The sequence below is a fragment of the Pan paniscus genome, chromosome 3 (genome assembly GCF_029289425.2).
Source record: "Pan paniscus chromosome 3, NHGRI_mPanPan1-v2.0_pri, whole genome shotgun sequence".
Classification (NCBI taxonomy): domain Eukaryota; kingdom Metazoa; phylum Chordata; class Mammalia; order Primates; family Hominidae; genus Pan; species Pan paniscus.
Genome location: NC_073252.2, coordinates 53,649,965 through 53,663,511, shown reverse-complemented (window position 1 = coordinate 53,663,511; position 13,547 = coordinate 53,649,965). Strand labels below are relative to the sequence as shown.

The 13,547-nt window shown below is 38.1% G+C and overlaps 1 protein-coding gene and 1 non-coding gene across 25 annotated transcripts in view; one reads left to right on the top strand and one right to left on the bottom strand.

The window, feature by feature from the left end:
* The window catches only part of CCDC158 (coiled-coil domain containing 158), a 110,904-nt gene that overhangs the window by 90,852 nt on the left and 6,505 nt on the right, over positions 1–13,547 (bottom strand). For 12 of the 24 annotated variants that reach the window (XM_055111389.2, XM_055111385.2, XM_055111396.2 and 9 more), the window contains exons 2-3: positions 10,273–10,315; positions 1,308–1,447 (exon numbers count right to left, since the gene is read on the bottom strand). In XM_055111389.2, the coding sequence (XP_054967364.2) occupies positions 1,308–1,374 (67 nt within the window). In that variant the 5' untranslated portion in view covers positions 1,375–1,447; positions 10,273–10,315. Of the gene's footprint in view, positions 1–1,307; positions 1,448–5,382; positions 5,873–9,456; positions 9,553–10,272; positions 10,316–13,547 lie in introns of those variants that run through there. The other 12 variants (XM_055111388.2, XM_055111394.2, XM_055111399.2 and 9 more) reach the window with 3 other exon arrangements.
* LOC112439717 (small nucleolar RNA SNORD50) lies at positions 245–315 on the top strand. The gene has a single exon (XR_003027955.1). It is a non-coding gene; the product is annotated as a small nucleolar RNA SNORD50 (small nucleolar RNA).

The following is a 13,547-nucleotide window of genomic DNA, read 5'->3' as shown; positions in this document are numbered from 1 at the left end:
TAAGTGCCAGTGCCAATAATGAGTATGAGGATGTGGCTATGTAGGAAGTGAGCAAGTGGAGGTGGGCAGGGGAGATGGGTGTGGTAAGGTGGAGATGACAATGGCATTTTAGGATGTATGAGCATAGTGAGAAGCAGAAATGTTTATACAATAATGGTGCTGAAAGAAACGTTTTTAAGCAGACCAGTAAAACAACAGATCAGTAACTGAGAATAACCTCTGCATGCACTAAAAGAATGAGTTACATCTGTGATTATCCTATTCTGAACCTGAATTTCTACTAGAAAAAACTTATATGAATCTGGCTTCTGAGATAGACCATTAAATTGAAAAGAAAAAAAGAATGAGGAGAGAGGGGCAAGGAAGGGAAAGTGCAGGTCATTTGCCTGATTGCCCTTGAATGCATTCTCTGTCCTTCCCCTTCTCTGTTGAGTGTTGTAGGTTCCCTTTCTAGTTCTCTTCCACATAGGTTTGCAATGGGAAGAGCTCGCAGAAGAGCTGGAGGCAGCAGAAGAGGGGAAGCCAAGCTCATGGTCCTCTCACTGTCTCAGATGAGGATCTGGTAGTTGGTGGTGGCTTCAGCTCCTTCCAGGCAGCCCTCTCCGTGGTTCTACCTCTAGCTTCCACGCCCTTGCAACAGCTGCTTTTCTCATTGGCCTTCTAGCCAAAGGCATGGTTGGTAGCAGCTTCTTGCAGTTGGTAATTTCTGTGTTGTTTCATCCCTTTAGGCTTTGCAGCTCTTTCAACACCTATTTAACCATTCCTTGTATTAAATTCCAACTATTTATTCCATCTGTATCTGTTTTCCTGACATAGGAATCACCTTTGATTGAAATAATTTGGATCAGAGGTGATGGGGGCCTGAACCAGAACACCAGTAATGGAAATGGAGAGGGAAAAAATGGATTCAAGAGACATTTCAAAGGTAAAATCAGCAGGGCCTCAGTACCTGACTGGATGTAGCAGCAGGTGAGGAAAAAGAAATGAAATGATACAAAATTATGACTTAGGGCAGACCAAGGAAGGCAGACTAGGAAGACACAGGAGGAAGAGAAGGCATTAGGGAGGCATGGGGCATGTTGAGGCTGAAGTACCTCAATGTAGAAACATTTTTAAAACAAAAAATTCCTTAAAAGACAAAGGAATCTCTTCTTCAAAAAGTAGAATTATAAACAATATGGTAGACATTCATGATCATGGTCTGTAACCCACATGGTTAAAAACAAAACATACTAGAAACAGCAGCTTGAATGAATATCATGGTTAATTCTATTTTTTCCCCATTTTGTTTTATAAACAGCACATACCTCCATTAGATGTGACACCACTACTTGATAAAAGATCATTATTTGATTCACAAGCTTTTGATTCCATATTAAATATTGCTACTTCTTCTTACAGATCTTGAAGTATGAATGGTTCCCTCTTTGGTTCTTTTGGTTCCTGTCTATGAAAGACAGAGATTCAATCTTTATTAACAAGGTACTATGTGAAAAAAGTTCATAGAAGAACAGGAACTGACTTTTTAACATTGAAATTTAGTAATAATTTCTTCTCCAGAAAAATAATTATTTATATAGAAATACATTATATTACATAAAATTAATAAGTGAATACAATCTTATGGTGAAAATTATTGATTTTAATAGCCAAGTACATTATTAAAGACAACCTGAAAATAAGAAACTAATTATTGTAGAGGTTTCTCATAAGGTTACACCATCAAATAATGGAAGAAAATATCTCCTAGCAAAAACCACAAATCATCAAAATGGAAGTCACTAATAAAAGTTGAAGAACTTCTCTGATGTCAAATAGTGCTCACAATTTTCATTTAAGCTAAGAGGAGAATTCTAAATGTGGAGAACAATGGTGGTGGTCTGATTCAAATCTTCCTCACATCTTCCCAAATAACCATAAAATCAACCAGGCACTCCACACCCCTAGCATCACTGGAAGACAGAGAGTACCACAACCTTCAAATAATCTGCAAGTACAGGGAAATCTTTTTCCAAAACAATTCCCGCAGCCCACCTACCAACACTACAAGCCTAGGGGTACAGAAAATGGGAGGGAAGAGGTAAGCAGAAGACAGAAAAAGTACAGATAAATTCATCCCCAGAGGTGAAAAAGTAAAGGCCAAAATATTAAGCACAGGTTGGAACTTGATAGTCCATAGCCCTGACAATGGGGTAAGGGTTTGAAGAAGTAGCGGCCTCAGAGAAGCAGGGTTTCTTGGGGTGAATGAGATACAGAGAGAAAAAATGGTCTCCCCTAGGGACATGGCAGTCAAGGGAAAGAAGGAAATGAGAGAGGAACACCAAGGAACCAGCAGAAGCAAAACACAAGCTAGATATACCACCCTTCTTCCATCCTTCCCACCCAACACCACTACCCATAAAGAAACTGCATGGCAGAAGGCAGTCTCAAAGTAGGACCCTTGCCCACAAAATGAATAGGAATAGATAAAAGCAGACTATATCTACTGCAAAATGTCAGAAAACATGAATACAATCTTTTCTGCTGATGAAAAGTCTCTCCCACAAACAACAAACATGAAGCCAAAGAAAACTGAAACATAATACTCCAAACTGAACCCAGTAGGCTCAAACAAGAATTTAGGGTATGAAAAATCACCCCTGAATTAGAAATGTAAAGCCAAAGAATAAAAATGGACAAGAAACAAAACAAGCAAACAAACAAACAGGAAGAGATGAAATGAGAGTTGATTAAAGTTAGGAAAGACAGAGAAATAAAAAACAAAACTATATCAGAAATAAAGACTGAATCACAAAGTACACAAGCAATGACAGGTTGTAATAAAAATTTAATAAAGGCACTGAAGAAAATCAGGAAAGCCACCATGAGAATAAAAAATAAAATAAAGAAGTAAAAAGGGTGAGAGCTGGGTGTGGTGGCTCACACCTGTAATCCCAGCACTTAGAGATGCAGAAGCAGGAGGATAGCTTGAACCCCGGAGTTCAAGACCTGCCTGGGCAACAGGGCAAGACCCCATTCTCCACAAAACGGAAGAAAAGAAGACAAAAAAAAAGAGTGAGAGAGGACTGAAATTGAAGACAGGTAAATGAGGTTGAATATAATATAACTGGGTTTCCTAAAGGAAAAACATGAAACAGAACTATTATTTAAAACTATAATCCAAGAAAATTTTCTAGAAATAAAGACCTGAATCTACACATTTTCCATATCAGGGAAAAGTGATCAAGAATGATAAACTCTGAGACATACACTAGTAATACAATATTAAGACTTTAAAGATAATGAAAAAATCCTCAGTGTGTCCAGGCAAAAAAGATGAAATAATTTACAAAGGCAAGAAGATTAGACTGGCACCAGGTTATTAAAAAACAATACACACAGTAAGTCAAGAGTGTAGTAGTACTTTCAAGAAGGGAAAGAAAGGACAAACCAAGGATATTACAGCCAGCCAAGATGTCCCTCAAAAGGGTTGAAGCCACATAAAAGCAGTTTTGACTGTACCGGGACACTGTGCCGTGTGCCTCTGCTGAGGATTCTACTAGAGAAGATGAGCCTCATTCATCCAAAAGACCACTGTAAAATGTGGCAGTGTCTACAACTGGTGAAGATCTTCAAGGTTTTGTGTAGGTTCTAAATTTTTAAAAGTAAATTTGGAAGAAAAGGATAAAGACAAACATTTAAAAAACAAGACCGGGAAAACTGCAAGGGGACTGATGGTGAATATTTACATACTCAATTATAGAGTTGAGAAAAACAAAGGTGAGGTAATGGCACTGAATAGTGATATAAATATTATGTGCATGACAAAGGAGAATAAATGTAACTAAAAACGGAAGGAAGAGGGAGAAAAGTGGAAAGTAAAAGACCATTGACTTAAAATGGAATAGACAGCAGTCAAAGGACACCACTTAAAACTGAGAAAAAGTAAAAGGTCAAGTAAGAAAAAGCAGGTTTAAAAGTACACTATAAAAAGCATAAGTACAAAAGTAACCACTAGAGTAAAAATACAAACCTTCTTAAATGACAAAGAATTTTAAATGGAAACATAAAGAAGAAACACCAAATAAAGAAACTCTAGCAAATATAACACATTCAGTAATTACACCCACAAGATAATAGAATGATGTGAAAAAAATACCACAGAATTTAGACCAAACAGTCATGTTGATTAATGTAAGAGGACTTAACTTGCCTATTGGAAGAAAAGGATTTTCAAATTGACTTTAAAAAAAACAACTCTGCTATGTACAAAAAAGTATGCCTAAAAACACACGCAGAGATTCAAAAAGACTAAAAATAAAAAGATGAACACAAATTGCCAGGCAAATGAAAACAACAAGAAAGCACGGGTTAAAATCCTAATACCAGACTAAGTTGTCTTCAAGCCAGAGAGCATTAACTAAAACAAATTGCAGTGCACTTGAAGTTAAAAGCCACATTGCACAATAAAGATATGTACCATATAACACAGCAATCACTTGGATAAAGCATAAATCCACAGAAGATACGGTAAGAACTGCAAACGCAGTAATAATGGGAGGCTTTAACAGACAATTAGTATGAGATAGGCCAAGTGGACAAAAAATAAGTAGAGATATAAAAGATTTAGAAGAACTAATCACTAAGGTAGACCTTTTGGCTATATATTAAACACTATACTTTGATAACAGACAGTATACTTTCCTCTCCAAGGGCACATGAAACATTCACAAAAATCAGTCATATTCTAGGGCACAAATCAGTAGGTTCCATAAAGTAGGTTTCCATAGAGTAGAAATGTTACAAACAACACCTTCTGGTCACAGTATAATAAAGCTAAAAATTAAAATCAAAATCTCCCAGTTAAAAAGGTCTTTCTACCTGGAAATTAAAAGGCCTTCTATTAAACAACTCTTGTGTGATAAGGGAAATACAAGCTGAAATTAAATAATTTCTGAAAAATAATAATGAAAATAGTACATATCAATCTGTGACATACATTAAAATAGTAAAAAGATGAAAATTCCCAGCCCTGGACACCTACATCAATAAAAATGAAATAATAAAAGTAAATTAATTAAGTGTCTAACACAAAAACATAGAAAAATGGGTGAATTAAAAGAAAGCACAAGTAGGAAATAATAAATGCAAAAGCAGAAATTAAGATAGAAAAAAGAAAAACAATTAGTCAAATTCATGAATCAAAATCTTGATTCTCTAAAAAACAAAACAAAATAGATGTGGGTGAGGACCACTAAAGTGATGGGAAGAGGAAGATCATGTAACACGCCGCTTAACATTTTTACATTAATTCATGATTGTAAGCATAAAGTCTTTAAAAATTTTTAAAAACCCTGAGCTTAACAGTTTTTATTAAATGGAATTCATTTTTATTTCACTCACATTTTCTTCCTTTTGATTACTGAGATGCCACCTGTCAAAACTACAATTAACGATAGAACGTATCTACCTTAATATGCTTCGTGCTATCGTTTTTTAGGAAGTAAGTAGTAGGTAGGGAGATATTCCATAAAGAATTATAACAAATAGAATGTTAGTCAAGATTGCTAGGCAATTTAAATGTTCTAAATAGAAGAGACTGCTACTTGAGGAAAAAAAAACCTTGCCTATTGAAAGAAAAGGATTTTCAAATTGGCTTATAAAAAACGACTCTATGCTGTGTACAAGAAGGATGCCTTCTCATTTAAACCAGTTTCATTGTGAATGTTTGTCATATAACTTTACTGATACACTAACATGATACATTTTGGGATTCTTCAGGGTAATGAATGACACTAAGAAACTTCAAATTGCTGAGTAATGTTATCATGAATTAGAGATCAATCAGAAGCATAAAGGAATGAGTAGGACAGGTATAGAACCACAACCAAATACTGGCAAATCATATAGTAATTCACTATCAAAGACTTTAGTATTAAGCAGGAAACAGAATCTAAGATCAAGGTAAGCAGAACTGAAACTAGGAGTTAGAGAGTAGAGAAAAGAAGAAAGAGGAAGGTTTGGCTTTAGAATATTCTGATGTGGAAACCGCACTTGTCTACTTCGACGTAAGATGATGAATGCTTGTGTTATTCATCATAACTCATTATGAATGCTTGTGTTATTCATAACAGGCTGTTGGAAAGCAGCAGTCCTTCAAAGGGGAATTTTTTTCTTAGAAAATTAGTAGTTTACAGAAGACAGCATAGGTTTATTCACTTAAACAAGAGTTTTTTGTTTTTTTAAATTTTTAATTAAAAATTTTTTTTATTATTATTTTTTACTGCTCCTTGTGCAGCAGGGCTACCCCATAAGGAGTGTGCCCAGAGTAGTCAGGAGTTTCACTTCTTTATATACATATATATATATATTTTTTTTTTTTTTATTATACTTTAAGTTCTAGCATACATGTGCACAACGTGCAGGTTTGTTACATATGTACACATGTGCTATGTTGGTGAGCTGCACCCATTAACTTGTCATTTACATTAGGTATATCTCCTAATGCTATCCCTCCCCGCTCCCCCCACCCCACAACAGGCCCCGGTGTGTGATGTTCCCCTTCCTGTGTCCATGTGTTCTCATTGTTCAATCCCCACCTATGAGTGAGAACATGCGGTGTTTGGTTTTTTGTCCTTGTGATAGTTTGCTGAGAATGATGGTTTCCAAATTCATCCATGTCCCTACAAAGTACATGAACTCATCATTTTTTATGGCTGCACAGTATTCCATGGTGTATATGTGCCACATTTTCTTAATCCAGTCTATCATTGTTGGACATGTGGGTTGGTTCCAAGTCTTTGCTATTGTGAATAGTGCCGCAATAAAAACACGTGTGCATGTGTCTTTATAGCCGCATGATTTATAATCCTTTGGGTACATACCCAGTAATGGGATGGCTGGGTCAAATGGTGTTTCTAGATCTAGATCTCTGAGGAATTGCCACACTGTCTTCCACAATGGCTGAACTAGTTTACAGTCCCACCAACAGTGTAAAAGTGTTCCTATTTCTCCACATCCTCTCCAGCACCTGTTGTTTCCTGACTTTTTAATGATCGCCATTCTAACTGGTGTGAGATGGTATCTCATTGTGGTTTTGATTTGCATTTCTGATGGCCAGTGATGATGAGCATTTTTTCATGTGTCTTTTGGCTGAATAAATGTCTTCTTTTGAGAAGTGTCTGTTCATATCCTTTGCCCACTTTTTGATGGGGTTTAAACAAGAATTTTAAAACAACTGTTTATTTGTAAAGAGGATGCTTAGTATCTCTGTTGCCAATGCTGGTAGTTATTTTGTGTGTGTATTTTAGAGTAATGAAAATCTGCATTTAAATAATATTTGTAATTCATTTTCACTATTTTAGACTGACCATATATCCTGAATTTGGTCAAGTCATCAGTGTTTCTCTACTTTCGTGACACTATAGGAATTGAAATATTTTTCCTATTTTCAGGCATAAAGCTTATGAAATGATTAAAGATTTCTAGAAAAAGCAAGGTTTTTTTACTTCAATAAATCATAAAATTGTTAAAAAAAAAAAACTCTGCACTTGGTTGAATTGGGGATCATAACATGAACTTACATGTGTTTATGTTAAATCTCTGAGTAAAATACAGAGGTGAGATCTTGGCCTCTTCTGATATGCCGAAGGTCTATTATGAACAGTTCTGCCTGATTTAAAATTATGAACAGGTTCACATTAAAAGGAGCCTTACATTTCTAAAAAGTAGTATCTAGGCCGGGAGCAGTGGCTTACACCTGTAATCCCAGCACTGTGGGAGGCCGAGGCGGGCAGATCATGCGGTCAGGAGATAGAGACCATCCTGGCTAACATGGTGAAACCTCGTCTCTACTAAAAATACAAAAAATTAGCCAGGTGTGGTGGCGGGCGCCTGTATTCCCAGCTATTCGGGAGGCTGAGGCAGGAGAATGGCGTGAACCCGGGAGGTGGAGCTTGCAGTGAGCGGAGATCACGCCACTGCACTCCAGCCTGGGTGACAGAGCGAGACTCTGTCTCAAAAAATAAATAAATAAAAATAAAAAGTAATATCTATGTAACTATTCTACTCTAGTTATTTGATTGGAATGTTGCCAAAAAAAAAAAAGGTCTAAGAAACCACAGACCACAAAGAGGGGACTTTTGGAGGAAAATTCCCTAAAGCCTTAGGCTTTGTTATATAGCTGAGATAAAGCATTTAAAAGTACCTCCTGGGTTCTGACTCCTGCTCCTTGGATTCGAAAGGCCCTGGTGGATGTGCACTTATACTTTTCCTAGTGTGAATAATCCTCACCTTGATTTCCTTTTGTATGGCTACTACTTAAGGTGGACCTCTCCTGTGACTATCATAGAATGAATAACTGATTTAGAATCCCTTTTTTTTTTTTTTTTTTTTTTTTGACGCAGAGTCTTGCTCTGTCGCCCAGGCTGGAGTGCAGTGGCACGATCTCGGCTCACTGCAACCTCCACCTCCCATGTTCAAGCAATTCTCCCACCTCAGCCTCCTGAGTAGCTGGGATTACAGGCGTGTGGTGTGGCACCATGCCCAACTAATTTTTGTATTTTTAGTAGAGATGGGGTTTCACCATGTTGGCCAGGCTGGTCTTGAACTCCTGGCCTCAAGTGATCCACCCACCTCAGCCTCCCAAAGTGCTGGGATTATAGGCGTGAGCCACCACGCCTGGCCCAAGTTCTATTTTGATTGCGTACAGATGACTTATGATGTATGTTCTATTTAGATTCCTGGATTCTTCAACTGACTCAAGCTCCTAGGTTGATGAACCAGCCTACCTTCCACAGAAACCTGAGACTGGGGATCTTACAGAACTGATCTGTATTCTTCTAGAACCAGTCTGCAGGTATGTTTTCCTTGGGAAATTCTGAGGTACCTCGGGACTGATTCAAATAAACATACTGGGCTGGTACAATCTCAGAAACACAATAAGGAGAACCATTCATGTTGAACAGTATTGTACTACCTGAATTGCTGTTAGCTGCTTATTAACTTCACATGCTCTCAGTGTCTGTTTTCTCAATCACACTCTTTCAAGTCTCTGGATGTTGTAATCCTAGCTCTGTGATCTACTAGCTGTGCCACCTTGAGAACAATATTTAACCTCTGTATGACTATACGAGGGAGATAAAAAGTATACAGCTTAAAAGGTAAAAGAGTGTATACCTCAAAAGAATAAGAGTTAACTGAGATAACTCACGTGCAGGCCTTCCTACATAGTAACTGCGGCCTTCCTACATAGTAACTGCCTCAACACATACAAGGTACCAGATAATTGGATAGCAATAACATGAATAACAATACTATCTGGCAGGGCACAGTGGCTCACGCCTGTAATCTCAACACTTTGGGAAGCCAAGGTGGGCGGATCACTTGAGCCCAGGAGTTAGAGACCAGCCTGGTCAACAGAGTGAGACTCTGTCTTTACAGAAAATGAAAAAATTAGCCGGGCATGGTGGTACTTGCCTGTAGTCCCAGCTACGTGGAAGGGTGAGGTGGGAGGATCCCTTGAGCCCAAGAGTTCAAGGCTGTAATGAGCCATGATCACCACTGCACTCCAGCCTGGGTGACAGAGCAAGACTCCATCTCAAAAAAACAGAAACCAAAAAAAGCACCCCAAAATCCCAATACTATCTTTATAACTTAAGCAGTGTATGTAAACTAACTCATTTTCCCATAATAAAGAGCAATATTAAGTTTCATATAGGCCCACTAACAAAAGAAAGTGGGTTTAATCTGCATTGACTAAACACAGGGACTATTATAATGTAATACGGAATTAAGCTACTTACGATCACATTTCACCCATACATAATACCATCTAGCAGGGAGGCAATATGGAAGATGCACAGAACTTAGAATCAGGAAACTTAATTCTGTCATCAGTTAACTGTGAGAGCATGGGCAGACCTTTTCATATCTCTGAGTCTCAATTTCCATCCTGACTAAATGAAATTACAGTTGTGTTTTTCAAACCCTTCTTAAGCAGTGGAAATGTTTCTTTAAATCTTCTAAGCGCCACACACCCTCCTCTCTGCCCCAGAGACACATCTATGGAACACAGAGGGCTCCACTGAACATAGTCTGAAAACCACAAAGATAAAGCTCTTGCAGCTTTTATATTGTAGGCCTACGATATATTTATATTCTGGCCTAGGCATCCATCAAGTTCAAGGCTTCAGGTTTTCTAAAATAAATCAGATATAGATACAGATAAAATAGTGTTATCAGTTGTATATGTTCACAATTCTTAAATATAACTAGAAGTAAAACAAAAGTTACCTTAACTTCTGGATATTCTTATTTTCACTTATTCTATTAACATCTGAAAAAACAAAATATTTAAAATCTGCTCATTTATATATATTTCATTAACTGAAATTTATTATTTCAAAAGTTCAATTTACAAATTCATGTTCATCACTTAAGACCTTGACAATATGTAAAACACACATATAACAATGGCAACAAGAAGTGTTATTTTTTCCTTTTATGTGAAAGTACATTTTAATAGCCTAGAGCAGGCCAGGCATGGTGGCTAATACCTGTAATCCCAACACTTTGGGAGGCTGAGGTAGGAAGACTGCTTGAGGCCAGGAGTTTGAGATCAGCCTAGGCCACATAGTAAGACCTTGCCTCTACAAAAAATTTTTTATAAAATAGCCTATAGTGGCCGGGCATGGTGGCTCATGACTGTTATCCCAGTATTTTGGGAAGCTGAGGTGGGCGCATCACTTGAGGCCAGGAATTCGAGACCAACATGGGGAAACCCCGTCTCTACTAAAAATACAAAAATTAGCTGGGCATGGTGGCATGTGCCTGTAATCCCAGCTACTTGGGAGGCTGAGGCAGGAGAATTGCTTGAACATGGGAGGCAGATATTGCAGTGAGCCAAGATCATGGCACTACACTCCAGCCTGGATGACAGAACGAGACTCCATCTCAAAGAAAAGAAAAAAACAGCCTATAGCACCTATCTAAATTATGTTTTTACAACAAAATGTGTTTAATTATATGCTGTCTATTGGCCCAATTTTAATTTTACTGGCACAGATCTCATTGGCACTATCAAGATAATGTAGCAAGTAAACCTACAGGCACATATGACCTAATATCAATATTCTCAGACCTGACCTTTCTCCAGGTACAGTCCAAACTGACTTAAATAGACCAGCTAAATATCTTCTGACCATTTTAACTGCTCTTCACTGTTTGGAAATGCTCTTGACCAGGCAACATCACTTGTGCTTGGTTAGAGAAGTAATTGGGTAGAGAAACTTCTGTCTGGTGAGTCAAAACAGGTCTATATATTTTAAGCAGGTATACCGAAATGATAAACAACCAAGATTTTTGGAATATCTCGGTGGAATGTAAGCAGTTTTTCCACATTTAAAAAAATGAATGAGCCTGTAATCCCAGCACTTTGGGAGGCCAAGGAGGGATAATTGCTTGAGCTCAGGAGTTTGAGACCAGCCTGGACAATATAGTGAGATCCTGTCTCTACAAAAAATTTTAAAAATTAGCTGGGTATGGAGGTCCATACCTGTAGTCCCAGCTCCTCAGGAGGCCGAGGTGGGAGTATAACCTCAGCCCAGGAGGTTGAGGCTGCAGTGAGCTGTGATCACACCACTGCACTCCAGCTTGGGCAACAGAGTGAGACCTTGTCTCAAAAAAAAAAAAAAAAAAAGGAAAAGAAAAAAATGAATATATTCTATGTGCAGAATTCAGACTAATGAATGGAAGTAAAGAGAGACAGAGTTTAGTTCAAGGTGGAGATGGATTTTCTAAAGACTAGAGCACCCTGAATATATATGTGGAGGGCTTCCTTGAGAGGTGTTGAAGATAAGAATGGGTGAGCACTTGTTGAAATGGCAACTGCCACTGGTATTCTTTCTTGGGTAGAGTGTTGGACTAGAAAAATCTCTAAAATCTTCTCCAGTTTGGACATTCTATGATTTCCCATGGAAAACATCCAACAAAAAGCTGACCTAAAATATGATGACTTCTCACAGATGATATCAGTCAACAGCAAAGCCAGATAGGAACAATTCTACTGCTTCCAGCAAGTTTCATGCTATTTTGTTAAAAATGTTTGGCTCTAGATAAATTAGAATAAAGTTTTTACTTTTCTTTTTTCTTTCTTTTGAGACAGGATCTCACTTTGTCACCCAGGTGGCTGTGCAGTGGTGGCTCAAGTGATCCTTCCACCTCAGTCCCCCAAGTAGCTGGGACTACAGCTGCACACCACCATGCCTGGCTAATTTTTGTATTTTTAGTAGAGACGGGGTTTTGCCATGTTGCGCAGGCTGGTCTTGAACTCCTGAACTCCAGGGATCTGTCTGTCCCAGCCTCCCAAAGTGCTAGGACAGGGATAAGCCACCATTCCCAGCTAAGTTTTTTTCCTTTAACATTTCTGCATATATATTTACAGTCGTATTAAATTCATCTTATCCCAAATCTGCTCTTTTCATCTCCTCACTAAACCTTCTTTCTTGGGTGTTTCAAATATCTTCATCAATTCAAATTCCATATCCAATTAATCACCATATTCTGTTAAGTTTAAAATCAAGACCAATCAAGTTTCCACCCTCATGAATTTATATTCCAATGGGGAAAGAAAGGCATTAAGGGGAAAAAAATCACAAATATAATTTTGGAGAGTTGTCAAGTACAATAAAGAAAATAACAAAGGATAGTGGTATAAAGAGAGATGGAGTTGAGACTCCTGATATGGTTTGGCTGTGTCCCCACCCAAATCTCAACTTGAACAGTATCTCCCAGAATTCCCACGTGCGTGGGAGGGACCCAGGATGAGGTAACTGAATCATGGAGGCCGGTCTTTCCCGTGCTATTCTTGTGATAGTGAATAAGTTTCATGAGATCTGATGGGGTTGTAAGGGTTTTCCGCTTTTGCTTCTTTTCTCTTGCTGCTGCCAAGTAAGAAGTGCCTTTCGCCTCCGCCATGATTCTGAAACCTCCCCAGCCATGTGGAACTGTAAGTCCAATTAAACCTCTTTTTCTTCTTCTCAGTATGTCTTTAACAGCAGCATGAAAACAGACTAATACAGTAAATTGGTACCAGTAGTGTGGGGCATTGCTGAAAAGATACCAGAAAATGTGGACGCGACTTTGCAACTGGGTAACAGGCAGAGGTTGGAACAGTTTGGAGGGCTCAGATGAAGACAGGAAAATGTGAACTTCCTAGAGAATTGTTGAATGGCTTTGCCCAAGATGCCAATAACAATATGGACAATAAGGTCCAGGCTGAGGTGGTCTCAGATGGAGATGAGGAACTTGTTGGGAACTAGAGTAAAGTTCTTGCTATGTAAGAACTTTAAGCATAGTAAACTCTTGCTATGCTTTAGCAAAGAGACTGGTAGCATTTTGCCCCTTCTCTAAAGATCTGTGGAACTTTGATCTTGAGAGAGATGATTTAGGGTATCTGGCAGTATAAATTTCTAAGCAGCAAACCATTAGAGAGGTGACCCGGGTACTGTTAAAGCCATTCAGTTTTATAAGGGAAGCAGAGCATAAAAGTTTGGAAAATTTGCAGCCTG